Source organism: Vulpes lagopus, chromosome 2 (genome assembly GCF_018345385.1).
Source record: "Vulpes lagopus strain Blue_001 chromosome 2, ASM1834538v1, whole genome shotgun sequence".
Lineage (NCBI taxonomy): Eukaryota > Metazoa > Chordata > Mammalia > Carnivora > Canidae > Vulpes > Vulpes lagopus.
This window is the reverse complement of record NC_054825.1, coordinates 142,590,834-142,618,804: the sequence shown is the minus strand read 5'-3', so window position 1 is coordinate 142,618,804 and position 27,971 is coordinate 142,590,834. Positions and strand designations below refer to the sequence as shown.

The window sequence follows — 27,971 nt, the reverse complement described above, 5'->3', positions numbered from 1 at the left end:
TCTGAGAGCAGGTTAAGCGTGCCCTACATCTGAACCTTCAGAAAGAGACATTCTTTGTTATTTCATACAACTATGTCCCATCCAGTGAGCAAATGGGATGAGGAGAGAGGAGTTGTAAATTAAACAGAAAAAAATATAAAGCTTATTTTCCCTTTAAACTTAGGGAATATGACATCCAAATACCATTCTAAGGTTGCCATAAAAATACAACAGGAAAGTTGGATCAGTCCCACAGGTTTGACTAATGATTCTGTGTTCATGAAAACACATAATTATCCCTGAGCTCTTGGAATGAACCAGTTGCAGTAGCTCAGAAGGGGGAGGGGATTTGCACATATTAATTTTAAAGATAGAATTCTAGTTAGCAAAAATGGCTCTCCTAGAACTATATAAAGGATACAGCAAGAGGCAAGGAATATAAATAAAACCTGAAAGAAAAATAAAGCTCATTTTTGTCTTCATCCAGTACAGATCTTTTCAAACCCTAATATTGAACTTTTATGGAGCTATATATAAAGGGGATTTTTTAAACTAAATATTATAGGAAAATATTTAGTCCAGAAGTTAAGATACCTGAAGTAGAGAAGGGATTCTATTATTCAAACGATCATGTGATCATGGGCTAGTCAGTATTCTTTGGGTGTCTTATCTGTGAAGTGGGTATAGTGATGTGGTCCTCTAGAAAGGATTTTTATTTTCTTCTTTTGGGAGTGAGGGACCTCTGGGGCTACCATGCATTTTGTCTGAGCTTACTGCTCACTGCTCCTCTTCAGTCTGAAAAAAGGACCTTGAGGCTTTCCCTATATCCTTCAAGTGCTACCTAAAAGCACTACTGAAAAAATCTAATGCAACACACAATTATTTTGTACCTGGAGGGCCCTTTAGAAATATCTCACCCACCGTAATCATGGAAACAGGTATCACTGATATTATTGAATGCTTACTTTATGCTAGGCATTCTTTTGAGCATTTTCCTTGTGTTATCTAATGTTCATGCCACTTTATGGGGAAGGTAGTAGTTTTATTCTCAGTTTATGAGGGAGGAAACAAAGGTCTAGTGAGATTAAGTAATGAGTTGCCAATGTCAAACAGCTGATAAATGTTGGAACTGGGCTTTAAAAAAATAGACCTAAAGAAAAAAATCCACACACCCAGTGGGCAATCTCTAGTGCACAAAAGGAGGTGTAGTGGCTAGGAAGTGCCATTCCTTGTTCCTATAGCCTAGACATGGTATTGTGCCTTCCAACAGGCAACTGATTTCTGTTTGTATTTCTTTGTATTTCTTTTGTATTTTGTATTTGTATTTTTCTAGAGATAGTGTACAAAACATACAAGCTAATATATATATTTTATATATTAAAATAGTTATATGCATTCTTTTTTTTCCCCTTAGCACGTAGTAGTACACTAAATGCACTGTTAAATGCTTTGTCTTGGACATCTTTTCTGCATTCTGGAAATGATGAGGAAATAGAGATATATTTATATATTTGCTTACCTATTCATATTTCTCACTCACTAGATTACTGATTTATTATAAAAGGATACAACTCAAGAAGAGCCATATGGAAGAGATACATAGGGCAAGGCATGGGGAAGGGTCATGGAGTTCTCCCCACATCTCCACCTTTTCATCCATCTTGAAGATCTCTAAACCTCATCCCTGTAGGCTTTTGTGGAAGCTCCATTAAGTAGGCAGGGTTGATTAAATCATTGACCATTGCTGTTTTATTTAACCTTCCGCCCCTCTCCCCTCCTAGAGATCAGGGAATGGTACTGAAAGCTCCAACCCTCCAATCATAAGGTAGAAACATTTTTCAGTAGAGGAGTAACATGTGACCAGAGCTCTATTGTTGAAAGATGGCCCTGGTGGCTGTAGGGAGGAGACTGTAGGTAGAGATGAATCTGGAAGCAAGGAGATTCTTTCTTTAATAATGAACACAAATTCCCACTTCTCCGATTACCATGTGGACAGTGTAAGCTCTTACTTCTTCCACCTATCCAACTCCAGGGGCCTCCATTCTCCTTCCACTGCAGCCACCTGCAGGGTCTCACCTGGAATCTTTGAGCTCTGACTGGGACCTGTTCCTTGTCTTGTTTCAGCCCTAGGGTAAGACTGGGCCCTACCCTACTCCCTTCTGCCTGCCTTTGATAGAAACATAGAAATAAGAAAGCCAGAAAGTCACATTTCTTGAATTCTTATTCCATGCCTGACACTTCTTATTCATCACCTCATTTAATCTTGTGGAGAATTATTAGTTTTATTTCACAGGCTCCTAACTGAGCCTTAGGAAAGTTTAGTAGCTTATCTAAGGATTTTTAGATAGTAAGAAGCAAAGCTTGGATGCAAACCCAGGTCTTCATGGAGCCTGAACCTGCACACTCAGATCTCAGATGATGCTACCTTTGGGTTTTCAGAGGAATCGACATGCTTAGCACCATTGTCCTGGGTTAGGGCAAGGTTTAGAGCTGAGACTGGGGATAGGGTTCACCTTAGGATCTCCTGATCTCTACCCTGGTGTCCTGCCTAGATATGGCCTGCCCCAGTTAGTTTGGGCATTACTGGCTCCTGGTGGGTGGATTGGAGCGCATGAAGTTCAACCCTGCCCAGGTTCTCTGCATTCATATTGTCAGTTTCAAGCTTAAGGATAGGCCTTTGACAACCACTCTCTCTATTTTGAAGCTCCCTCCTTCTCTTTTCTTCTTTCTCGGATTCTCTTTTTCCTTACTTCCAGCCTTTCTCCATATATTTATTTGAGTATCTCCATATGTCTAGTGCACTGTTTGATGCCAGGAATACCAAGGTCCAAGAGCCTCACTGTCTTTTGAGGAGATTATACATTAGTGGGGAGACAGATACCCTCACTTTAAATGATAATGCAGTGAATTAAGTGCTTGTGTTAAATTCCTTCGGCTACTATTACAAATTACTGTAGGCCTGGTAGCCTAAAACAACACATGTTGATTCTCTTACATTTCTGGAGGTCAGAAGTCTGTAATCACTTTCACTGGGCCAAAATCAAGGGCCCTACCCCCCCGAAAGTTCTGGGGAAGAATCTGTTTTCTTGCCCTTCCCAGTTTCTAGAGCTACATTCCTTCCATCCTTGGTTCATGGACCCTTTCTTCATCTTCAAAGCCAGTATCTTCCTTCATTGATCACCATTGATCACCATGGAAATGCTTCTCCATCTGAAGTTTATACCAAACTTTGCTCGATCGACAGCTGAGCTCTGCTAGTGCTTGGGTGTGGCTTCTGTGTCAAATCTTTATCTCCCTTTATTAAGAACACTTGTGATAACTTTTAGGACCCACTCTGATAATCCAGAATAATTTCCCCATATTATGATTTTTAATTTAGCCACATCTGCAAAATCTCCTTTGCCATATAAGATAACATTCACAGGTTACAAGGATTAGGAACTGGATATAACTGGCCATTATTCAGTCCACTGCATTGCTATTGCATGCAAACAGTGCCAAAGGAGCACCTCATTTAGCCTGAGGTGGTAGGTCAAAAAGATTGCCAGAGTAAGTGGTAGACCCTAACACTGAATTGTTAAAGAGTGGGTGGGAATGAGCTTCCATGTCATTACTCCCCAGTCCTGTCTCTCTGACTTTATCTTTATCTTTATCAATTTGTTTCAGGCTCCTCTCTCCCTTCTAGGCTCATTAAAGCAGCTGCAAACCCTAGGCTTCTCCTCTTGGTCCTTTTTGTTCATCTTCTCTTTCCCAGATATGTCAGCCTATGTCAGACATGCATGGGGTTCACATTCACCACCAATGGAGGTGCTTAAAACGACAACTCCAATTTCTGTCTCCAGACCCGGCTACTCCCAGAGCTTCAGTCCTATGTCCGCATCTGCTGTTGGACAACTCTATTTGCAATTCCTACTCCTCCACCTCATCTCTTCTCCCTACCCACAAACCAATATCCCCCCTGGCTTCCATAGTTCTATCCTTCTGTCCTCGTCCTCTCATTCAGAGACTTAGTGTGTGTGTGTGTGTGTGTGTGTGTGTATATCTATATATCTATATAGCTCCTCAACTGTCCCCCCGTAACATCTAGTGTACTACCATGTTATGTGGGTCCTTCCTTAACATTCTTCCCACATCCTGCTACACTCTACACTGGTAATTGCCTTCACCCAAATGAACCATGCAAATGGTTGGCTAAGGCTTTTTCCTATCGCTAAACTCTCCTCCAAGCTTACCTTACAATCATTTTTCCATTAATTTTTACACATGACTCTTATTAAAAAAAAAAAGCCTCTAGAGCATAAAGTCTAAACTCCTTAATGTTACATTTCAAGGTTCTCCAGAGTCTAGACACTACATTACATTCATGCATTTATTCATCTAGTGTTCATCAGACACCTTTCATGTGCTAAGATTGTGGCAGGAAATGGAAGTAGGATAACAAGTAAAAACAGACATCTCCACCCTTATGGAATTTGCCATTTAATGACAAAGACAGATGTAAATAAAACATTAATTATGAATACATGTGAGATTGTGAAATTGCAACTATAATCAAACAGTAGCTCAGACTTATGTGATGTCTCTGATGGGTTGGCCACCTTGCTAAATACTTCACATACATTTTATTTAATTGTTACAAAGTGTTCATACCTGTTTCCCCTACTTTATAGATGCTAAAACAGGCACAGAGAGTTTAAGTAACTTGCTGAAATGCACGCAACGGGAGAGGACTTAAGCCAGACAGCCTGGTTCTAGATTATGTGTATTTAACCTCAATGTTGCATTTCCATAAAGAAGTAGTGCCAAGTGCTTTGAGAATCATTAATTAGGGATAGGGAATTTGAGATAGGAAAAGTGTCCTAAGGAAAGACAACTAAACTGAAATAAGAAAGAAGTATAGAGTTAATTGGGCAAAAGGAAAGGAAATGTGTTTATGCAAAGGGAAGGTTTATGTAAAGACCCATTGGGGGAAAGAATAGGGTGCTGACAAGGTCTGAATGGGATCAATGTGGTGGAGCAGGGAGAGCAAGGGAGGTGTGGAGCAAGGAATGGGATTAGGCTGAAATCGAATTAGGTTAGGGAAGCACATAGGTGCCAAACCACCCAGGGCCTTGTAGATAGACCATGTTATAAACTTTTCTTCATCTTAAATGGAGTGGGAAGCCATTGAAGTTTTAAGCAGAGGGTAAGAAAGAGATGTGACAAAAGTTTCTGCATAGTATCCTGAGTTGATGAGGTCTCATTTGCTAGAACAGGAACCCTGGAAAGGGACTAGATTTGGGAATAAGATAATGGATTCCATTTTGGACATGTTGATTTTGAAGTACCTTGTGAGAAATACTAATGGGATATCAAGGAAGATGTAAATATATGAATCTGAAGTTCATAGACATCTAGGTTGGACCTTTAAGTTTGGGTGAACAGAAGGTGCCATATTGAAAGAGTTCCGTTATGTATGAAGAGTAGAAAAAAAAAAAAGAAGAGTAGAAAGGCTCAGCGCTTGTTTAAATGACTACTTGCAACTGAGAGACGAAATTGTTGAAGGCTTCATTCCTGCTAAAGATAACTTAAAGACCTATTTTTGAGGTCTGTATTAATCTTTTGCAGCAGATTTGAATGTGGGGTAATAATCAGGCAGACTGGGAGGAATTAATTTTAGATTCCTTGTCTACTTTCTACTTTTACAACAGATTACCATTGTATAATCATTTATCCTTCAATGATAGGAACTAATTTTTGGCAATTGTAGTTTGGATTTATTAAAAGAAAAGTGGCAAAAAAAAAAAAAGGCTGTGTGAGCAGGCTTCTCAAGACTGCAACGTACTCTTAGTATTTTAGATCAATCAAAATGGATCATATTGGTTAACTATTGCTGCAGAACGTATTACCTCAAAACGGAGGGGCTTAAAACAACTTATTATTTTTACAGTTCCTTTGGGTCAGGGATTCAGGAGCAGTTACCTGAGAGACTCAGGGTCAGGATCTCTCATGAGGTTTCACTCAAGATGTTGGCTAGAACTGAAGACTTGACTAAAGCTGGAGAATCCACTTCTGCTGTTCAATTTTATTTGTTATTCTAACAGTGTTTGGCAGCAATCCATGGTATTTCCACATAAGAGCTTCTCCTGGGGTTGCTTGAGTAACCTCATGGCATGACTGGAGGCTTCTCCCAGAATAATAATCCAAGAGTAAGAGAACCAGGTGAAAGCTGTTCTTTTTGGAGCTAGCCTTAGAAGCCATATTTTATCATGGGTCCTTCTTTCCTAGCATACTGCTAAGTTTGGCCCACTGTAAGGTTGGAAAGGTCTCTTCCACCTTTTGAAGTGAGGAACACTGAAGGATCTGTGGATGTGTTTTCGAGCCACCACATGGATGTTTGGAATCTGAGTTGTGGAGGGAGCCTCCCCTCTCACCCTGTGTAGAAACTAATTTCTGCAACAACAAACCTAACAGATGGGCAGTAAGCCTCTGCTTGGCACTTCCAGATATGAGAAGTTCACTATGTTGTGAGTCAGTGAATTCCATTTGTACCCACTTTTAATTGTTAGAAGTTTCTTCTATTCATGAAATTGAAAGCTTTGCTGCTGAATATTTCATTATTAAAAGCTGCTTCTGCTGCTCTGGAGTGGCACATTTATGTGATGGTGTTTCCATTATTTGCAACCATGGTAATCTTTCTTCCTTCAGAGACAATAATGTCATTTCCACTTAGAATTTTCTCTCATGTTTTTCCACATTCTGGTCACCTTCCTGAAAACATTCAGTTCATCCCTCCACAGCTGTAAGCCAACAACTAGTTCTGTACTTCAAGCTAAGTTTAAAAGGACATGACAAAAAAAAAAAAAAAGCAGTTCTTATTTGGCACAATAGGGCAGGACTGAAAAAGAATGACCGTGAAAACTGAAATCATGCAAAATAATCTTAGGAATCAACGAAAAGGGACGACTGGGTGGCTTAGTCAGTTAAATGGCTGACTCTTGATCTTGACTCAGTTCCTGACCTCAGGATTGTGAGTGAAGCCCCATTGTTGTGCCCAACAGAGAACCTACTTTGAAGAAGAAGAAGAGGAAGAGGAAGAGGAAGAGGAGGAGGAGGAGGAGGAAGAAGAAGAAGAAGAAGAAGAAGAAGAAGAAGAAGAAGAAGAAAAAGAAGAAGAAGAAGAATTAATGAGAAAATGATGATTATTGACATCTTTAAAAACATTTGTTAAAATGAAAAAAAAATTTCCAATCTAAATACATGGGGAAATGAAAAAAAAGTAAAACTTAGTGTTCATTTACTATAATTTAAAGCATTCAAAATAGGGAATTTTTTGTTTCTTTAATAAAAAATACTTAGCAAAAATAGTTTGTACAGTGCTTACCTTTTCTTCTCATTTTATAATTTATTACAGAGTGAGCATCTTTTGTTTGCCTTGGCAAATTGTCATCTAGTTTTTGGATCAGCTTCCAAGATTTTATCTCTCTAACTCTCAGTGTCATGAAATTTCCCTGAGATGCTTCTCTGAGAGTTCCTTTAATGGGAAGCTTTTACTGGTGTCACTTCTTCCAAGACATCTTCAATAACTATTCTCATTTATGTTGATAAGTCCACCTCTGCTAAGTTCCTCTGGCTGTTGAACTAGAATTTTTTAAGTGATGGCAATGTCAACATTCCCATAGTCAGCTATTTCTTCTGTTACACCATTTATGTTAAATTCAAATTTCACTTCTTGGTAATACCTTTCCCTTCTCCACTATACTTTCATTCATGTTAAGCAATGCACTCTTTCAATTATCCATTTTCTAAAGATTATATTTATTTATTCATGAAAGACATGGAGAGAGAGAGAGAGAGAGAGAGAGAGAGAGAGGCAGAGACATAGGTAGAGGGAGAAGCAGGCTCCACGCAGGGAGCCCGATGTGGGACTGATCGCAGAACTCCAGGATCACACCCTGAGCCAAAGGCAGATGCTCAACCACTGAGCCACCCAGGTGTCCCTCAATTATCCATTTTTATAAAATGCCATATGAGTTTATTGCTGGAAGACAAGGAGGCAACGCAACTACATGCTTTGCTGTCAGTGTTTGAATTGAGTCACAGATGATAGATCATGGTAACTGCTATTTGAAACATGCTGTTGGGGAACTGTTGTTTAAATGATGTTATCTGAAATTTATGTGTATCAGAACCATGCAAAGCAAGGGTTGCCTGTATTTCTACATATTTGACCTTAGTTAGAATCTGTTTTTATGTGCAATTATTCCACACTGTTTATTTTGAGCTTGTGGTCCTTGTGGTTATCAACTCTCATATATCTTAACCATGTGCATTTGACTTTTCTTAAATATAAATGTCAGGTTTTACTTACGTTCTGGTTAAGCTTTCTCCTGTTAGTCTTAGCCTATGGATGTCTTTTTAAATCTTGATTTTGCTATCTAGAGAATAAGCTGTCCTCTCCAAATTGTTATCCTTTTCATATCTAAGCTGTTAATAAAAACATAGTTGGGGTGGAGCTCAGTGATGTTTCTTGAGATCTCCAGACATGCATCCCTCATCATGTTAATCAACCCTTTGAGTAGGAATATATAACCAGACATGAATTCTGCAACTCTCTTGTCAGCCAGTTGCCTTTTTCAGATTTATCCAACAAAGCTAACTGGTGCCATCAGATGCCTTTCTGAAATCAATGCACATTGTGTTAGCAGTTGTCTCCTGAAATACTAGTCTGGTTACCTTATCAAAAATTAAGACTAGGGCATCCCGGGTGGCTCAGAGGTTTAGCACCTGCCTTCAGCCCAGGGTGTGATCCTGGAGACCCAGGATCTAGTCCCATGTCGGGCTCCCTGTATGGAGCCTGCTTCTCCCTCTGCCTGTGTCTCTGCCTCTCTCTCTCTCTCTGTCTCTCATGAATAAATAAATAACTTTTTAAAAAAATTAAGACTAATGGCAATACCTTATGTTTGCAGGGAGTTTTAACACTTCATGGATGGAGTATTTTACACGTCTCCATTTGAAAATATTTTGTCTTTTTGGGGTTGAAAAATGTGGCACACCTTATTACCACATTTTTGAAAATAGTAAGTCAGAAACAATATGGGATTTGCCTGTTTTAACAGAACTCCTAAATAGTAGAATCTGGATTCTTCAGTGAGTTTAGTGTTTTGTTTTGTTTTTTTTTAATATTTATTTATTTATTTTAGAGGGGGGAGGGGCAGAGGGAGAAGGAGAGGGAGAATCTTAAGCAAACTCCCCTCTGGGCATGGAGCCTGACTTGAGGCTCAATCTCATGACCCTGAGATCATGACCTGAGCTGAAATTAAGAGTCAGATGCTTGACTGAGCCACCCAGGTGCCCCTAGTGTTTTTTTTAACCATCTCAAACTTCTCAGATGAGGTGCCTACAGAAAACAAAGAAAGAGTTTCTGTATTTGTTTTTTTTTTCTTTGCTGATTTATTAGATTAGTCTTCCAATCCTTCCTCTGATAGAATCTTTATATCAGTTTGCTAGGAGTACTGGAACAAAGTACTACAAACCAGTTGATTTACCCAACAGAAATTTATTTATTTTTATTTTTTATTTTTTTCAGAAATTTATTGTCTCCCAATCTGGAGCCTAGAAGTCTGAGATCATTGTTATCAGCAGAGTTGGTTCTTCCTGAGAGATGTGAGGGGAGCATCTGTGTTAGGCCTCTCTCCATGCCTTGTTGATAACATCTTATCCCTGTGTTTATTCATATCAACTTCCCACATTTTTCCTTCTTGTAAGGACATAAATCCTATTGGATTCAGATTCATCCTCAAGACCTTCTTTTCACTTGATTAGTGCTGTAAAGACCTTATCCCAAATACAGTCACATTTTGAGGTACTGGGGATTTAGGACTTCAACACATGAATTTTAGGAAGATTCAATCGAACCTATAATAGGTCTCTAAGGCAAATTTCATGTTTTAGAAAAACAAAGTAGTAAGCTTGTATACCCAGTATTTTCTGCATACCTGCATTTTCTTATCAGTATATATGTATTTGCTACAGTCCATTGAAATAAACTTCATGGACTATTGCTATCACCTTTCAGTTTTCAAAAGGAAAAATGAGTACTTTTCCTAAATTCATGCTCAGATGTCCACTTGCTGAATTTCATATCTGAGTATGTCTTTTGTGAAACAGCAACCAAAATTATTGGCTTGTTTAATGATTTAATGATTCAAATGTGTTTTTTAGTGTTGGTTTTGATTTGAGATTTGGGGTGAATTTGACTCAATTTTTGATGATAACTGTATCCATCTTAACAGTTTCCCTATTCTGAAAATTGGCTAAGGCATCAAGGGGTTTTGTATTTATGAAACAAATAATTAGAGCATAACAATGTGTATCCCAAAGCCATTCACAAACTGTCGGGTGCATGTAGAGGTCATTCAGCACATTACTGACTCTGAAAAAAAGGGACATATATTATTTTACTTTTTTATTATTTTTTAAAAAAGATTTATGTATTTATTTTAGAGAGAGAAAAAGCGTGAGTGGGGAGGGGACAGAGTGAGACAGAGAGGGAAAATCCTCAAGCAGACTCCCTGCTGAGCATAGAACCTGATGGAGGGCTTGATCCCAGGACCCTGAGGTCATGACCTCAGCCAATACCAAGAGTCAGACACTTAACCTAGGTGCCCAATATGACCACACTTTAGATTGCTGGTTTAGGGTTCTGTAAATATTAGATCTTTGTCTTTCTGTTTTCCCACTGCCTCCACCCTGCTTGCAGTGTTTCTTTTTGGTCCTTTGGATATTCCACAGATTATCAAAGTGAGCGTTTTATATATGATTTTGGTGTTGAAAAACATTTATTTTGAGCAGATAATTTGTTTTTGTTCATATGTTTGCTCACATAAAAAAGAACAATTATAATGCCTGTGCGTCGGGTATGAATGAAGACACGATGAATGTCGGTTTTCTTCAGAGACTCCCAGATGCTCTTTCCATTCCTTTTCTTTCCCTTCCCCCTCTGAGGGAACTATTATCCTAAATTCTATGTTTGTCATGTCCTTACCTGTCATTATACTTTCCTTTGAATATTTGTAATTCAAATAATATACTATTGGTTTTGTAGTTAAGAGTTTTTATTACTTTTTATTTTTAAAGGGTTTTTTAAAAAAGATTTTATTTATTCATTCATGAGAGACACACAAAGAGAGGGAGAGGCAGAGACACAGGCAGAGGGAGAAGCAGGCTCCACGCAAGAAGCCTGACGTGGGACTCGATCCCGGGACTCCAGGATCACACCTTGGGCGGAAGGCAGGCGCCAAACCGCTGAGCCACCCAGGGATCCCCAAGAGTTTTTTATTTTTAAATCAGTGCAAAATTCTTTTAAAAAGTCACAAGACTACAATGAATAATTCTCATATAGCCTTCACCCAGGTTTCCCACTGTTAACATTGTACCACATTTGCTTCATGGTTCTTCTTCACTCTCTCTAGATACATGTAGGTATATATATGCAAACACACATACACACATTTTTTTCTGAACTAATTGAGAATAATTTACAGACATACTGTGTAAGTCTAAATACTTCAGTGTGTATTAAAAAAACAAGGATGCTGTCTTATATAATCATGTACAATCATTTAGATCAGGAAATAATGTCGATCTAAATCTGCAACATTATCCACAGATCCATTCAAACCTTGTCCACTGACCAACTAATGTCTGTGATAGGTTTTTTTTTCCCCTTCTGGGTCAGGATGCCCATTAGAGTCCAAGTTGCATTTACTTATCATGATTTTTTAGTTGCCTTCCATCTGAAACAGGTCTTTAAGTCTTTCTTGTCTTAGGTAAATTCCAAGAATACAGGACAGTTTGTTTGTTTCTTTTGTTTTGTTTTAGAATGTCTTTCAAGTTAGGTTCACCTGATGTTTCTTCTTGATTAGACTCAGATTATGCATATTTGGGGGGAGGAATACCACAGAAGTGATGCTGTATTCTTCTTGTTGCATCATAGTAGGAGGTACACGATGTTGATTTATCTATCCCATTATTCTTGGTGTAACTTTATTCACTTGGTTAAGGTAGTATTTATCAGGTTTTTCCACCATAAAGTTATTATTTTTCTCTGTAAAATAAATTTTGGGGAGAGATATTTTTAATTTATATAAATATGTTCTTCAACAAAATTTTCACCCACTAGTTTTACATTAATTGATGATTTTTTTCCTGAATCATTTATTACAGTGACGGTTGCCAAATGCTCATTTTCTAATTGTATCATTCTTTCCACACGTGTTAGTTGGTGTTCTACTGTAAGGAATTCTCCCTCCCTCCCTCATTCATTCATTCATTCATTCATTCATTCATTCATTCATTTGTGTGGCCTCAGGGATTCATATTTTATTCATAATAAAAAATTATAAATGAATAATCATAAATTTATTATTATTATTTTATTATATACTCAAACTGGCCTAGATTTTGCTAGCTGAAGCTTCTTCAAGGTGGCTCCTGTGTGCTTTTACCATTCCTTAGCTATTTTTTTAGTGCTTTCTATTTGGTACAAAATTATATTCCAGATTTATCTTGTACTTTGCTCTAGCCCTGGAGTCAATCTGGTTCTTTCTAGTGGAGAATGGTATATAGAAACCAAGATCTGAGCATTATGGGTGCTGATTGCTACAGGGTGTCATTGTTTCTAGGTCCTCTTAGCAGATAGACTTAGGAAGGATCTATATATGCATGCATGTGCATTCATTCATTATTGATCTGTCTAACCCCTGCATTGACACTAGTACCTTCAATTCAAATCCAGTACCACCGTATGCTAGCCCTCCCTTTCCATATTTGTAACTCACCTCTAAGAAGACTATCACTAACCACAGGATGTTTATATACTTGCTGTATATCCTGTGTGTATAATCAGTCTCTTGACCCTAGTGGCTGACTGCCATTGTGGCCCACTTAACCTGCCTCCTTGACTCTGTACTTCTTAACCCCCAGTCCCTGTGGCCCTCTTAGCCTTCTCAGCCTTCGTGACCCCTTTAGCACCAACTGCTTTTGTGTTCCTGGCCCCTCCAGCCTGGGATGTAGTAAGAGAAGAGAAAGGAAAGGAGAGACACCAAAAAAATATTTTATAAAGGAAAGAGAAATTGTAGGGGAGGGCTCTTTTTAAAAATTTTGTATGAAAGATGATTTTATATGGTATAGTATTTAATAGCCCTCAGCCTGGACAACAACTGTAGATTCCTACTAGCTGTGTTATCTTGGGTAAAGTGCTTAACATTATCCATGCCTCGGTTTTCTCATCTGTAAAATAAGGTTAGTAATAGTACCTGCCTCATAGGATTCTTGAGAGGTTAAAATGAGTTAACACATGTAAAGTGTGTTACTTGTACACAGTAAGTACATTTAATAATATTTTTATTATTATCAGATGTCCCATCACTTTAAACATGTTTTATTTTTCTAATAAAAGGTTACTAAATGCCAATGAATCATAAGTGATGTCATTAGATCAGGAGAATTACTAAATTTACTTCTGTATCTGTCCAAAACCACATTTTCTATAGCAAAATAAAATTTTATAAGGCGGCCAGAATCTACACTTTTCCAAGAGTATTTTATCAATCTTATAAGTTAAAGGAATAATTGTTAAAAGTCATTACCAATTGAAAAATGAATCACAAATTCAGATAAAGCTTTTTGGAAATGTTAGTGCAAGCCACTGGGGTGGTTTTCAAATTACACAATTTTAACTTACATAAGTCTTTTTAGGGGTCTGTAGCAGAGGCTGGCAAACTGTGACCCACAGGTCAAATCCAGCCCACTGACTGATTTTATATAGCCAAGGAGCTAATGTAATTTTTATATTTTTTAAATGGTTGAACAAGAAGAATATTTCCTAATAAGTAAAAAGTAAAAAAAAAACCCAAAAAACAAAAAAACAAATTTTGTTTTCTATCCATAAAGTTTCTTTGCAACACAGTCACGCCTATCTGTATTTATTATCCAGGGCTGTTTTTGTGCTCAAATGACAGTTGAATAGTGACAGCAAAGACAGTATGGCCCACAAAGCCTAAAATATTTACTTTATGGCCCTTCATAGGAAGTTTGCTGACCCTTAGTTAATACTATTACAGAAGCAGGGGACGCCTGGGTGGCTCAGCGGTTGAGCGTCTGCCTTTGGCTCAGGGTGTGATCCTGGAGACCCAGGATCTCGAGGAGCCTGCTTCTCCCTCTGCCTGTGTCTCTGCCTCTCTCTGTGTGTCTCTCATGAATAAATAAATAAAAATCTTAAAAAAAATACTATTACAGAGGCAGTCTTAAAGGTCTGGGAGAACCCATGGGAAGATGGGTCAAGTCCAGGAGGTACTCCTGGCTTTCCTTGTGACCTTTGACAAGTCATGTAACCTGGTCTGTTTCCTCATCTGTGACATGAGAATATCAGACCTGAGTATCTAAGTCCCCCATGCCACCCTTTGGTGCCTTTGTAACATGAATTTGTTTGATTGTATCTTTATAGGCTGACAGGTTTTTATGTTTGTTAGTTGTGTGTGTGTGTGTGTGTGTGTGCGTGCGTGTGTGTGTTTTGAGGCAATCTCACTTCATCTTTCTTTCTCATTAATCTGTTTGAGGTGAATTGAACTTATTAATAAGGTGATTTTTTATCTCTGTCCAAAAGATTCAGAAATCTTTGAAACCATCTATTTTTTATCCAAATCTTATTTCTCATTACAGTGCCTAAGTGTGGATTTTATGTAATGGAATGTGATATACACTAGCTTATTTTGTTGGGTGGCCGAGCTATTTTGCAGTGGCCTGAAAAGCAGTTTACTCTGTTCATGGCAACAAACATCTTGCCCAAATTTGCCATCTGCTGTTTGAAGCCTCTGTCTTATAGAGAGTTTTTTCATTAGTTGACAGTCATTACTCATATGCTTTTGGCATTCGTATTGCTGACATTCTCCTTATTGCTCATCCTCAATAGTCCCAGTTACACATGAGAGAGCACTTGGAATGGTTTCCTTAACAGAAAGGATTCAATTTCCTCATCTGGAAAACAAGGAGGTCGGATGAGAAGGTTCCGATCAGCTGGCACCATCTCTGATTTTATGAAACCTGGTTTTTAATGATTTCTGTATGTGCTAGACAGTCCACCTAAACTGTGACTTGTGGAGGAAGGTCATGGGTTATAACAAGCACCCATTAAATGGTGAAGGATTGAAGAGGTGAATGAATGTCCACAGAAGCCCAGAGAGGGGTGCCTGGGTGGCTCAGGTGGTTAAGCATCTGCCTTCGGCTGGGGTCGTGGTCCCAGGGTCCTGGGATCAAGCCCCTATCAGCTCCCTGCTCAGAGGGGAGTCTGCTTCTCCCTCTCCCTCTCCCTTTGCCCATCCCCCCCACCTTGTTCATCCTTGCTCTGTCACTCTCTCAAATAAATAAGTAAAATCTTAAAAAAAAAAAAAAAAGAAGCCCAGAGAAACTCAGGATCAAAGAGCCATGGCCCCATAAAGAGAACATTAGTGATATTTTATAATTTTGCCACATTCATTTTCCAAAATAATTTTAGATATTTCCTAAAAATATATCCCAAGGGGCACTTTGGTGGCTCATTTGGTTAAGTGTCTGCCTTTGGCTAGGATCATGGGGTCCTGGGATCGAGTCCTGTATCAGGCTCCTTGCTCCGTGGGAAGCCTGCTTCTCCCTTTGCCTCCCTCTCTCTCTCTCTGATGAATAAATAAATAAAATCTTGAAAAAAAAAATCTCAACGCCATGGTCTACAAACCCCTTGGCTACCATCTCTATTCTTCTAGTCCTTGTAATGTATCTCTGCTGGCATCCCTGGTGTTTCAAAACTTACCAAGCATCTAATTTAAATTAAATTTAAATATACATGTCAGAGCCTTTCTACTGATTTGTTGCCACTGCCTGGACTACTTCTCCCAGAATATGAAAGTGTTTTTCTCAGAGAGATCCATCATATACCACATTTTATCTCATCCATTTACCTTGCTTTTTTTTCATCACAGCACTCACTAATATATGCAATATATCTCATATTCACCTATCAATGTATTGTTCCTGCTCCCTGGAATAGTGTTTTTCATGCAGGGATCATGGAGGTGGTAATTGTTGAATGAATACATAAGTAAGAGCAAGGAAACAATCTTAGACACTTAACCAAATGAGCCACCAAGGTTCCCCTTGGGATATATTTTTAGGAAATATCTAAAATTATTTTGGAAAACGAATGTGGCAAAATTGTAAAATATCACTGATGTTCTCTTTATGGGGCCATGGTCTTTGATCCTAAGCACTTGATTTGTGGATTAAAGTTCTCTCCAACCCAGTGTTGTAATGGTGTTTAAAAAAGACTCCTGTCTATAATACAGCTTGTAGTTTCTTGCCTCTCTTTTCCTGCTCCTATCATTATTTACCCTTTCTATTCTTTTTTCTCCAACCCTAGACACTTCTGTGAGACTTCTGCCTTTGGACAAAACTGTCTCTCTATCTGAACCTCGAGGCCCACTGCGCTCTTTCATTACCCTTTCCCTTTGTCTCATTTATCATCTGTCTCTGTGTATCTTAATTCCCCAACCACAGACTCCATGAATAGAGATTATTTTTATGTATTATATTTTTTTACTTTACATTTTTTTTTTTTTAAATAAAAACAATCCCACAGCATTTATTGTCCTCTGATAAGAACATAAAGGTAATCAAAACAATACGAACAGGGGTTTTAGAACTATATTCCCAACAAAGGACATCTAAAAAAACAAACTACGTGGCCTTCTCAAGAATTTCTCACTTCACTGATCATTCATTCTAGTTGGAGACACTTTGGAGCAGGGTAATATTATCTCCTTTTAGCATGATCCGACCCAGTTGTTTTCTTGACTTTGTTTTAGAATGAATCTCTTCGGCATCATCTAATACAAGGTTCATGTACTCATCAAAACCAATGATACAGCCCTCTATCCGCATGTTTACTTGCTCATAAAGCCACACCTGAATCCGAGATCTATTTTGCAAGTATCTGAAGATGAGGTTGATGGGCTGAACCATCACCTTCTGCACTTTTTGGCCCTGGCCACGGTACGCCATGGTGGAAGCGGACAAAGACCGCACGCTCTCTCAGAAGGCAACTACTTTACATTTTTATATACAATTAAAATGGAACTAACTTGATGTTTTTGCTACAAGTAAACATTGATTAACAATTTTGAATCTCAAAGATTATAAAAGATAAAAGCAAAAATCAGCCCCAATCCTATTATAAGGAAATGATAACTACCATCAACATTCAGATATGCCAGCACACACACCACATTCTTTTTTTTTTTTTTTTAGATTTTATTTATTTATTCATGAGAGACAGAGAGAGGCAGAGATACAGGCAGAGGGAGAAGCAGTCTCCATGCAGGGAGCCCAATGTGGGACTGGACTCAATCCCGAGACTCCTGAGCCATGCTTTGGGCCAAAGGCAGATGCCAAACCACTGAGCTACCCAGGGATCCCCACATACCACATTCTTATATAAAAAATGTGTGATTATATCATACATGTTATCTAGTATCTTTTAAAAGCACCCTAAGATTGTATCAGGGATAATGTTCCATTCGGTAGATATAAGGCTTCATTGTCACTTTTTAAAAAAGATTTATTTATTTATTTGGGGGAGAGAGAAGGAGAGAGGCATGCAGGTGAGTAGGGGGAGGGGCAGAAGGAGAGAATCTTTCAAGCAGATTCCCTGCTGAAGGCAGAGCCCAACATAGGGCTCAGTCCCATGACCCAGGAGATCATGACCTGAGTGGAAACCAAGAGCTTGATGCTCAACCAACTGAGCCTCCCAGGTGCCCCTTCACTGCCACTTTTAATTGCTGCAGTGTTTAGTTGTACTTAATCAATCTCTTATTGACTGACTTTGAAATTGTTTGCGATTTTTCACTTTTGCACATGTGTGATGTATGCTTTTGGGGGTAAGTGTGGTGAGAGATTTGAATAAAGGATAGATTTCAAACCTTCATGATGCAGGACTGGATGTGAGTTGGCTAGAGAAATGCTCTTCACATTTTTTTAAAACTAACATGTCCCTTAAAGGAATTTTGAAAAACTTTATGTGCTTTTGCACTTTTAAAAGTTGATATGTATAATTTTTAAAGTTTAAATACATTTAAAGCCCATAATTTTTGGCAAATTGTAAATATATACCTTTTAATATTGAACTGTGAATTACTTTTTAAAATGTATCTGATAGAATAAAGATAATAAAGATATGGTGATTTGATATATACCTTAATCTATTTTCTTAAAAACTATGAACTAGCTTTTCATTAATGGTCTAAAATGCTATATAGTCCTTTTTCTTCTTGAGCTAATAATTCTATTCTACTTTCCTTACAGAGCCTACGCTAATGCAATATAGTTTTATATTGGAAAGTCTTTTATTGATCAACCATTGCAGTCAAATTTGCATGCATAAATGTGTTTAAAATTTCCTGGGACCATAAGGTACTTTGTTAAATGTAAAATAAAAAAGCTGGTTAAAAAAAAACAACTGGTTTTTCTCCAACTAGATAACATATGTATGGATGAGTGTTACTTGTTGGTAGAATAAAATAGAAGCAGCATCAATTTTTTTCTTCTTTTCCATTTTTATAGATGTAAGTGCTGAGAAATGTTTTCATGTCAGTCAAGTTGGATGTGATTGGGAGGAGCTTTGCTATAGCAATATCTCTCAATTCTTTGAATTCCTTCTGGGTTATTTGATAAAAATTGCATATTACTCTGTCACTGAAAAAAACGTTTTTAATGATCTTTTGGTGGCTATACAATTAGGTTTTCTGTAAGTTTTACTGAAAGTAAAGACCGCAGTGCTAGAGAAATATCCTAGGGTGCTAGGCACAGGCATTGGAAGGAGCACATTTGACCTAGATAATTATGGATATTCCACCTATCATGTCATGTGTTTTGTTCCAGTGCTGCTTGGCTTTGCAGGTGTAGCCCAGAGAAGGGGAGAGTTGGGTTCAGTTAAGGCTGAACTTCTACCAGATATATATTGACTAAGACAGAAAAAAAGATGAAATAACCGGTGGTGGACTAGAAAAGAGTAGAGAGGAGAAGGTACAGGGAATGCTTTTTCAGGTGGAAGATTGGTTGGAGACATTGAAATGGCAAATGGGAAAGGGAGGTTAATTGTGATCTGATATGTGATTCAGGAGTTTTGGAGGTGGAGCAGTGGTGGGTCATGAACCCACTGTAATGTGAAGTTCATGAACTTCATTAGTTCATGGAAATAGGTGGTCATGGTATCAAAAATCCATGATGATTTTCAAAGGAATGAAGGCAGGGCTTGGAGTGGAGAGAAAGAATGTGCAGCATGCATCACTGAGTCTAGACAATAAGAATAGGGTGCTCTTGAAAGTTGGAAGGGGCAAGTCTTAAAGGACTATGCTAATAGAACGGAGAGACTTGTATTTGTGATGGACATTATAGTTAGTAAAACTTCTTATTGGGGCGCCTGAGTGGCTCAGTCGGTTAAGCAACCAATTACTGATTTCGGCTCAGGTCATGATCTCAGGGTCATGAGACTGAGTCTTGCATCAGGCTCTGTGCTCAGCACAAGTGTGCCTGAGATTCTCTCCCTCACCCTCTCCCTCGGCCCCTCCCCACCTGTTCACATACTCTCTCTCAAAAAGACCAAAAACCAAAAACCAACAACAAAAAACCCTCCTCAGTTTTTTTTAGAGTTACTAGTTCCTTCAGTTCCCCTGTCTCTCCAGAATAAATTTTGATCATTTACATTTTCCTCAAAACCCATTTATTTTAAATATATATTCAAATGTGTGAATATAGTGCTTTACAAATACTTTTATGTAGGTGTGCATGTGTGTACTTATGTCTTTAAGGGCAAATCAGCTCTGAATTATATAAATAAATTGGTTTTGTGTTTTTTAAATTAATTATGGATCTGCTTTCATACTTATTGATTCAAATCTGTTTTTAGAATCATCAAATTACATTTTCTCATTTGTAGGAATTACATTTTCATCTTCTCTTTCTAAGATAAAAAAATCCAAGTTTTAAAAAAAGCATATTGTCAATGAATAGAGAAATCAACATTTTTTTTCCTTTATTTTCAGTCCCACAAACTTTTTTGCAGTCCATTGCCTTGCTTTTAATGAATTAGATACATTTTATCTATCAGTCTTTTTTCAGTATTTAATGTTTCCTGACAATTTTACAATTTATCTTGACAATATTACATTTATAAATGAAATGCAGATTATTTCCTGCATATATATTCAATTGTTCCTTGTTTTTTTCTTTGCAATCCATTTTTATAGAGAAGGAATAATAATGCATTTTAAAAAGAATCAGCAATGGATATAATGTATCTAACATTTATATATTCTAGGGATGTGCCAACCTCTTCACCACAGTTACCATATTTAGTTTTTACAGTAGCCCTGTGAAGTATGTACTGATGTACATCCCCAGTGTGCAGGTGGGGAAACCAGACCAAGAGCTAATAAGAGGCCCATCCAGAGTTTCCTAGCTATTGTGCATGGGCTCATCAGCCTGCATGAGAGATCACTCTGTTAGCATCTCATCCAGAGTACTAGAAAGATATAACAGATCCCTTTATGGCAGATGTCCAGTACCAGAGCATAGACATAATTCATGTGAGATTCAATTGTCAGGTAATTATTATGTACAGTTATATTCAGTGTTAATAACTTGCCTTGTGATATACTACTGCCATACTCTGGACATGACTTTCCTTTAACAGCCCAACAAAAATCTTTTGTTCATCTGCAGTAAGGTACACAGTTGTTTCCTTTAATCATTCTGGGGTGTGGGGAGAAATAGATATCAATTAGCCATTTTTAATACCATGTATCTTCAAATTAGAACTTTTGAAGTCTTACTTGTATCTATAGAAAGGCAAAAAAAGAGAAATTGCAGGCAGTTTGCTTCCTTGGACAAGCAAAGGTGAACCCCTGTCTTTTTGTCCATGAACTATATCCCATTTGGTATTGAACACCTTTGAAAAAGATTTAGATATTTAACAACAAGTGCCAATGGCTCATTGATCTGTGATTCTTCTCTTTCTTTCCTTTAAAGATAATGTTTTTAGAAGAAGCATCTCAACAAGAAGAGCTGGCCAAAGAATGGTGCTTCAAGCCATGTGAAGTAAGAGAACTAAGCAACCAGTAAGTCATAGCCAACTTCTTCCCTTTTGCTGTTAACTAGTGCCCTTAACGAATCTCAAATAATTAGAAGCCTGCCTTGACCAACTGAGGGGTTTTGTTTTGTTTTTTTCCTTGCGGGGTAAGGTGAGAAAGAGAAGGAAATTTGAGAACAGCAAGCTGTGGGATGGAAGCTTTGAGAACAGGAAACTGCCATCATTCATTTATTTCTTCAGCAAATCTTTGTTGAACTTACTATGTGCAACGACCAGGATCTGGAGGAGAGAATGATCTATAAAGTCTTTGCCCTTGCAGGGTTTATAGCCCAAGGGGATCTCAGAGGGTAAGCAGGTGCACACATACAGAAGCATGACAGTGATGAGTTGTGATATGTTCCTCGAAAGTAATAAAGAGGGAGAGAGATAAACTGTTGGGAGGGAGGTGATGGAGGTTTGGGGGGGCAGTAACTGACAGCACAGTTAGGAAAGATTGATCCCCCAAAGTGCATTTGAGCTGTGGTTTTATGTTTTTTTTTTTAATTTTTAAAATTTATTTGAGAGAGAGAGAGAGAGAGAGGAGAGAGAGAGGATGTAAGCAGGAGGAGGAGCAGAGGCAAAGGGAGAAGTAGGCTCCCCACTGAGCAGGGAGCCAGATGTGGGGCTCCATCCCAGGACCCTGAGATCATGCCCTGAGCTGAAGGCACATGCTTAACCTACTGAGCCACCCAGGAGCCCCACGATGTGGATTTTCTTAAATGAAAATTACGACTACAGCACTCTGAGCAGTGCTTTGATAGAAGTGGATCAGATTGTGGCCATGGACCATGGAGAGGTTGGCAGGGCCAGAATTTGGCTAATGCAAGTGGGGCATTCACATTGGGCAAGGAATTTAAGGTGGTGGGGAGACCAAAAAACTCAGTAATCAAGATAAGTAATAGTTTGAGGCAATATTTTAAAACATCAAAATTAATGAAAAAATCAGTGATGAACAAAATATCAAATTTTAAATAAAGACATCATTGATTAATTTTTACTCCTGCATTGTTGTGCAAGGAAACAGTCATTTTCGAAGAGCCTGGGGTTCCTAAGCCCACAAGATCATCACACCTCCTGCAGGGCAGGTTCACAAGGGGTGACAATGGTGTGTAAACAGCTTGGGCAGCTCAGACCCTTCTAGATAGTGATGTGTTTGATCATAGAGATTTTATTAGCATTGTCCTGTCGGTTAAAAGACGAGTAGGGGTTTTGATAAGTGTATATAGGGGTGAACATTGTTCTTTGTGCTCAGATTCTGATACAGACTGGCCAGCACCACAGGTTTGGGATATGAAATTGATGGTTTTTATCTGGGGGGATGTCAGGCTTTTCTGAGGGAATGAAGAGTGAGTGAGATTGAAAAGCCTTCTTTCATCTCTGCTTCCTTAAGAACGTGCTCAACAAACATGATTTTCCCTCTCCCCCTACATTATCATTGTTTCACTATGACTATAGGCTTAACAACATCACCCCTCCCGCAACATGGATTTTTCTCCCACATTCTCTTCACATCATGTCATGTGTTTTTCATATGCTCAAAAACGCTCTTTTGACCTCATTCACCTCCTTTGCTGCCCAGAGCTAATAAAATATCAAGGTTTTCTTTTGGATTCACTTTTTTCCTTTCACCATAATCTTTTTTTTTTTTTTTTAAGATTTTATGTATTTATTCATGAGAGACACAGAGAGAGAAGCAGAGACACGGGCAGAGGGAGAAGCAGGCTCCCTGCAGGGAGCCCCATGTGGGATTCGATCCCGGGTCCCCAGGATCACGCCCTGAGCCAAAGGCAGATGCTCAACCACAGAACCACCCAGGTGCCCCCCATCCCATCACCATAATCTTTATTCAGGAATGTCATGCTTGGGACATGCATGGAAGAAGTCTCCCAGCACATGCCTGCCACAGCCAGATTCATGTCTTAAACCTGAGGTTCAATGTGTCATAGTTCTGCAGCAGAGAAGAAAAAACAAAGTAACAAGTATCTTCTCCCCTCCTTCCTGGCTACAGAATAACCAGTAACACACACACACACACACACACACACACACACACACACACAAAATAACAGTACCACTTAATTCACTAAATTGATTATTCAAGGGCAGCCCAGGTGGTGCAGCAGTTTAGCGCCACCTTCAGTCCAGGGCCTGATCCTGGGGTCCTTGGATGGAGTCCCATGTCGGGCTCCCTGCATGGAGCCTGCTTCTCCCTCTGCCTGTGTCTCTGCCTCTCTCTCTCTCTCTCTCTCTCTCTCATGAATAAATAAATAAAATATTTAAAAAAAATGATTATTCAAGACCCTTTTTTAAGACACTTTTTTTTGGCTGTTTTGAAACATGTTTTATGTATAAAGTGCATGGATCTTAGGTATGTACATTGATAAATTTTAACAAGTCTATATAACTATGTAACCAACATACCAGTGAAGATATAAAACATTCCTATCAGCCTAGAAAGTTCCTTTGTGTCCCTTCCAGTCACTTTCCAGCCCCTCATCCACTGTTTAATTTTTTCTACCCTTGATCTTAGCCATAAGACCAAGAAGTGATTAATTTTTTTCCTACCACATAGATAACTTCTGCCTATTTTTAAATGTGGTGTGACTGGAGTAAATAACTCTTGTGCCTGAGTTCTTTATTCATCATGATATTTTTGAGATTTGTCCATATTGTTGTTTATATCAGTAGTTGTTTTTCTTTTTTATTGCCAAATAGTATTCTATTGTGTCCATATACCAGAGTTTATCTCTTTCCCTGTGATTTTTGGATTGTTTCCAGTTTGAGGCTCCTATGCATAAGGCTGCTATAAATATTTTTGTACAATGGTGTTTTTGTTAAGCATGTGTTTTGTTTCAGTTGGGTAAATAGCAGGAGTTAAAGTGCTCACTAAGATCCTTCTATTTTAACCAGATCTACTTCTCTCTTCCTCCTCAGCCCCCATTCTCTCTCTCTCTCTCTCTCTCTCTCTCTCTCTCTCTTTCTCTGTCTTTCACACACACACAGAGATATCCTCATTCACCCCTAATCTGCTCAACTACATTATAATCTCTTTGAAGACAAGAAAATGTCTTATTTCTCTTTGGACCTCCCGCAAGGCTTAGGAGCATTTTTAAAACTAATCAGATTCTTGGGAGATATTATTTGATTGAACAATTCAACTACATGAAGAAATCACACTGCCATTTCATTTCATGGTGGTAGAGACAGTAAAAGCCCCAAGGACTGAGGTATCCTGAGAGGTCAGCAACTAATGCCTGAAAGGAATCCATAGTTCGTCCTCCCTCTCTGTGTGCCCCCTGCATTGTAGGCTCATTTAATGCTACCTTCTTGCCATACTAACTTGTCACTGCTCATCATTGCCAAAGTGAAGTAAGAATTCTGTCCTGCGGAGCACCTGGCTGGCTCAGCGGTTGAGCATCTGCCTTAGGCTCAGGTTGTGATCCTGGGGTCCTGGGATCAAGTCCCACATTGGGCTCCCTGCATGGAGCCTGCTTCTCCATCTGCCTGTGTCTCTGCCTCTCTCTCTCTTTGTGTCTCTCATGAATAAATACATAAAATCTTAAACAAAAAAATCCTGTCCTACTAAGGGTAGTGACCAAGAGTACTGAGGCCTGCAGATGAACTGCCTGGATTTGAATTTAGACTCCAAAGCTAACTGAATGATAACTTTTGTTCAAGCTATTTACATTTCCTAATTTTGAGTTTCTCCTATGTAAATGAATATAACAATACTACTTCATAAGTCTGCTGTGAGCACTGCATCATCATAACTACTATTTTTTGGAGTGCTTTTTATTATCCAGGCACTGCTTTTACACATGCTAACAATCCTTACAACACCCCTATGGTGCTACTACTGTCTCCATTTTATACATAAGGGAAAACTGACTCACAAAGAAGTTAAATAACACATCGATTATCCCACTGCTCCTTTATGATGGGATCTGAATTCAAAATCAGATAGTTTGAGTCAAGAAGTATATACTTAACTCCTGTAATAAACTGCCTGGGGCAGCCCGGGTGGCTCAGTGGTTTAGCGCCGCCTGCAGCCCAGGGTGTGGAGACCCAGGACCCAGTCCCACATCGGGCTCCCAGTATGGAGCCTGCTTCTCCCTCTGCCTGTGTCTCTGCCTCTCTCTCTCTCTGTAAAGAGATTTATTTATTCATTCTCATGAATAAATAAATAAAATCTTTAATAAAAATAAAAAATAAACAAAAAACTGCCTCCCACAAGTAAGCTGATGCATGTGAATGCTGTGCCCTGTACATGCATCTCTTCAGGAAACATCGCTGTCACCACCATCAACATTTTTGTCACCATTCCCAGTTCCCATTTCTTTAAAAATAAAGCACTTTATAGATACCCCTGGCTTTGTCTTTCAGTTAGGTGGTATACATTTGAACTGGCAGCATAAGGGATTTTTTGTTACATCAAGTTTTGAGCTCAAGTTCTTTATATTAAAATATAATTAATATTTTCTCAGTGTGATGGTGGCGGTGGTACTTATTGTCTTCTAACAAATACCTGTTTGTGTCTGTTAGTTTGGGGCTGCCTCGATTCTGTGGGTAGTGCCTTTAAAAACTCTTTTTTAAAAAAGATTTTATTTATTTATTTGAGAGAGAGAGAATGCATGCATGTTACATGGAAGAGAAAGGGAGAGAGAGAGAGGGAGAGAGAGAGAGAACAGGAACATCAACAGAGAGAGAAGCAGAGGGAAAGGGAGAAGCAGGCTCCCTATAACAGGTGGCCCAACTCAGGGCTCGATCCCAGGACCCTGGGATCATGGACCTGAGCTGAAGGTGGACACCTAACCAACTGAGCCACCCAGGTGCCCCTGAAAACTCTTAAAAATGTCTTTCCAGGACTTTCTGTTATGAGAATCAGTGGAAATATGAAAGTTAGTTGGTTAGCCAGAGTAACAGCAGGAGTGACCAGCAGCACCTGGAGAAGGCCATCATAGCACTGCAACTGTGTCTTCACTTACACCACTTACCCCCTGATAGTCTCATCTCTAAGATTGTCTGTCCCTAACCAGCCTCAGTTTGCTCTTGCTGCTTCATTCCAGAACTCAGCCCCTATGTCCCATGGGAAAGGACTAGATTTCTTGTAGTCAGCCAAGGGCAAGACGACCACTGAGTCTGGCATTGTGGCCACTCTGCGATCAGCAGTCATCCTTAGTGACCTAGGAGTAATTCCTCAGTATGCCTCTAGAAGTTTAAATCTCTTCTTTCTCATCTTTGCTCTTCATCCTACAACCTCCAATTATGAGAACGAAGTCATGAGATGTCTTGTTCCATGACTGCTATGCTTCTACTCAGTGGATCACCTTGGGTTAACCTCATACCAGCCATTCCAATGTAGGAGCTGTATCTTTCCCAGCAGAGCTTCACTTCTATTTCTTGATCTCTACATAACAAGAGAATTTACAATTGCCTGATTGCTTTGGCTCTAAGCCTGTGTGAGGTGAGCAATTAAATCACTATGGAGAGAAAATGTCATATAAAGATATGGAAAATGATTGAAGATGTTATTAAATTCTTTTCCTCTTGTATTGATTTCCAGTGAGTTCTTCATGCCTGGGCTGGTTGATACACATATCCATGCCCCTCAGTACTCTTTTGCTGGGAGTAATGTAGACCTGCCACTTTTGGACTGGCTGACCAAGTACACGTTTCCCACAGAGCTCAAATTCCAGAACATCGACTTTGCTGAAGAAGTATATACTAGAGTTGTTGTAAGTATCTTGCTTGTGAGTGGCGGTGAGTTATGACCAAATCACCTATAGATATATCCATTTTGGGGGGGCATATTTGAATTATAAAACACAGGCAGTTAAGGCTGGAATGGACCATGGAGACTTTTTTAGTCTTTTCACAGCCCAGGGAGTGTGTGATCATCTACCTCAACTACATAAATAAGCTAACCCCTAGCAGAGAGAGAACTTGAATCCAAATCCCCAAGCCCCCAATCTGGTGGGTTCTCTTTACTCTCTGTCTGTTACTTTTTATGTTTTGAGTTACTAAATTTGAGTTTAATGCACGTGTGTGTTCCCTTGCTCCTGCCAATCCACAGTGCTGTTCTGGGGACCATATGGAATAGCTGTGTAACCTTTGGAAAGTTCTGTGACTCATTTTCCCCATCTGTAAAATAAAGTAGAGATAATGATAGTAACTACTTCTTGGGGTTGTTGTGATAAGTTAATATTTGCGAGGTTCTTAGAATAGTGCCTGACACATGGTAGGCGCTCTATATGTTTGGTTTTAAAAAATAGCCAAGGAAATTTAAAATTTAAATTTAAAATTACAGTTAGAAGGATATCACATTATTTTAGTAGGTTCCCAAGAAGGGAAAATAGGATGCTCCCCATAGCAGGGTATGTGGGACGGTGATGGGCATTAACACCACTAGAGGGAACTATGGAGCTAGTCTGGTCATTGAACAGTGACCATTGTGTATGCCAACCACAGATGGAAGGCTCTGAAAATGACCTTCCACTCTCTCAAGGAAATCAGTCCCCTTCTTTCAACTCCATCCCTATGCCAAATCCACTCAGCAACCAGAAACAGCTTCTGCAGTTGAGAATACCCTCTACAAATACCTCCTTATCTGACCACTACCTCTTGTCATGCAGCACACTTAGTCCGAATATTTCAGTATTGCTGTTGGACCCATTGATAGTTTTCCTTCTGAAGTGATGGCTATCTTCTATAGTGTCACTTCTAAAGGGACAGTATCATAGCCTACAGTTACCTAGCCATTCTGCTATTTCCCCTGGTCTTGCATGATTCAAGCCTT

The 27,971-nt window shown here is 38.9% G+C and overlaps 2 protein-coding genes and 1 long non-coding RNA gene across 4 annotated transcripts in view; 1 reads left to right on the top strand and 2 right to left on the bottom strand.

The window, feature by feature from the left end:
• Positions 1–27,971, top strand: part of GDA (guanine deaminase) — an 80,970-nt gene that overhangs the window by 14,854 nt on the left and 38,145 nt on the right. The window contains exons 2-3 of the mRNA XM_041744090.1: positions 21,076–21,164; positions 26,739–26,910. Coding sequence (XP_041600024.1) covers positions 21,076–21,164; positions 26,739–26,910 — 261 coding nt within the window. The remainder of the gene's footprint in view (positions 1–21,075; positions 21,165–26,738; positions 26,911–27,971) is intronic.
• The window catches only part of LOC121484632, a 64,175-nt gene continuing 47,429 nt past the window's right edge, over positions 11,226–27,971 (bottom strand). For both annotated transcript variants that reach the window (XR_005986085.1, XR_005986084.1), the window contains one exon: positions 11,226–12,067. This is a non-coding gene — a long non-coding RNA (uncharacterized LOC121484632). The remainder of the gene's footprint in view (positions 12,068–27,971) is intronic.
• Positions 16,655–17,098, bottom strand: LOC121484631 (small nuclear ribonucleoprotein E). Its single transcript, XM_041744092.1, has one exon. The coding sequence runs from the start codon at positions 17,050–17,052 to the stop codon at positions 16,774–16,776; it is 279 nt and encodes a 92-aa protein (XP_041600026.1). The 5' UTR covers positions 17,053–17,098; the 3' UTR covers positions 16,655–16,773.

Bases quoted from the DNA above. Each gene is read 5' to 3' on its own strand.
- LOC121484631 (XM_041744092.1), bottom strand. From the start codon at position 17,052: ATGGCGTACCGTGGCCAGGGCCAAAAAGTGCAGAAGGTGATGGTTCAG.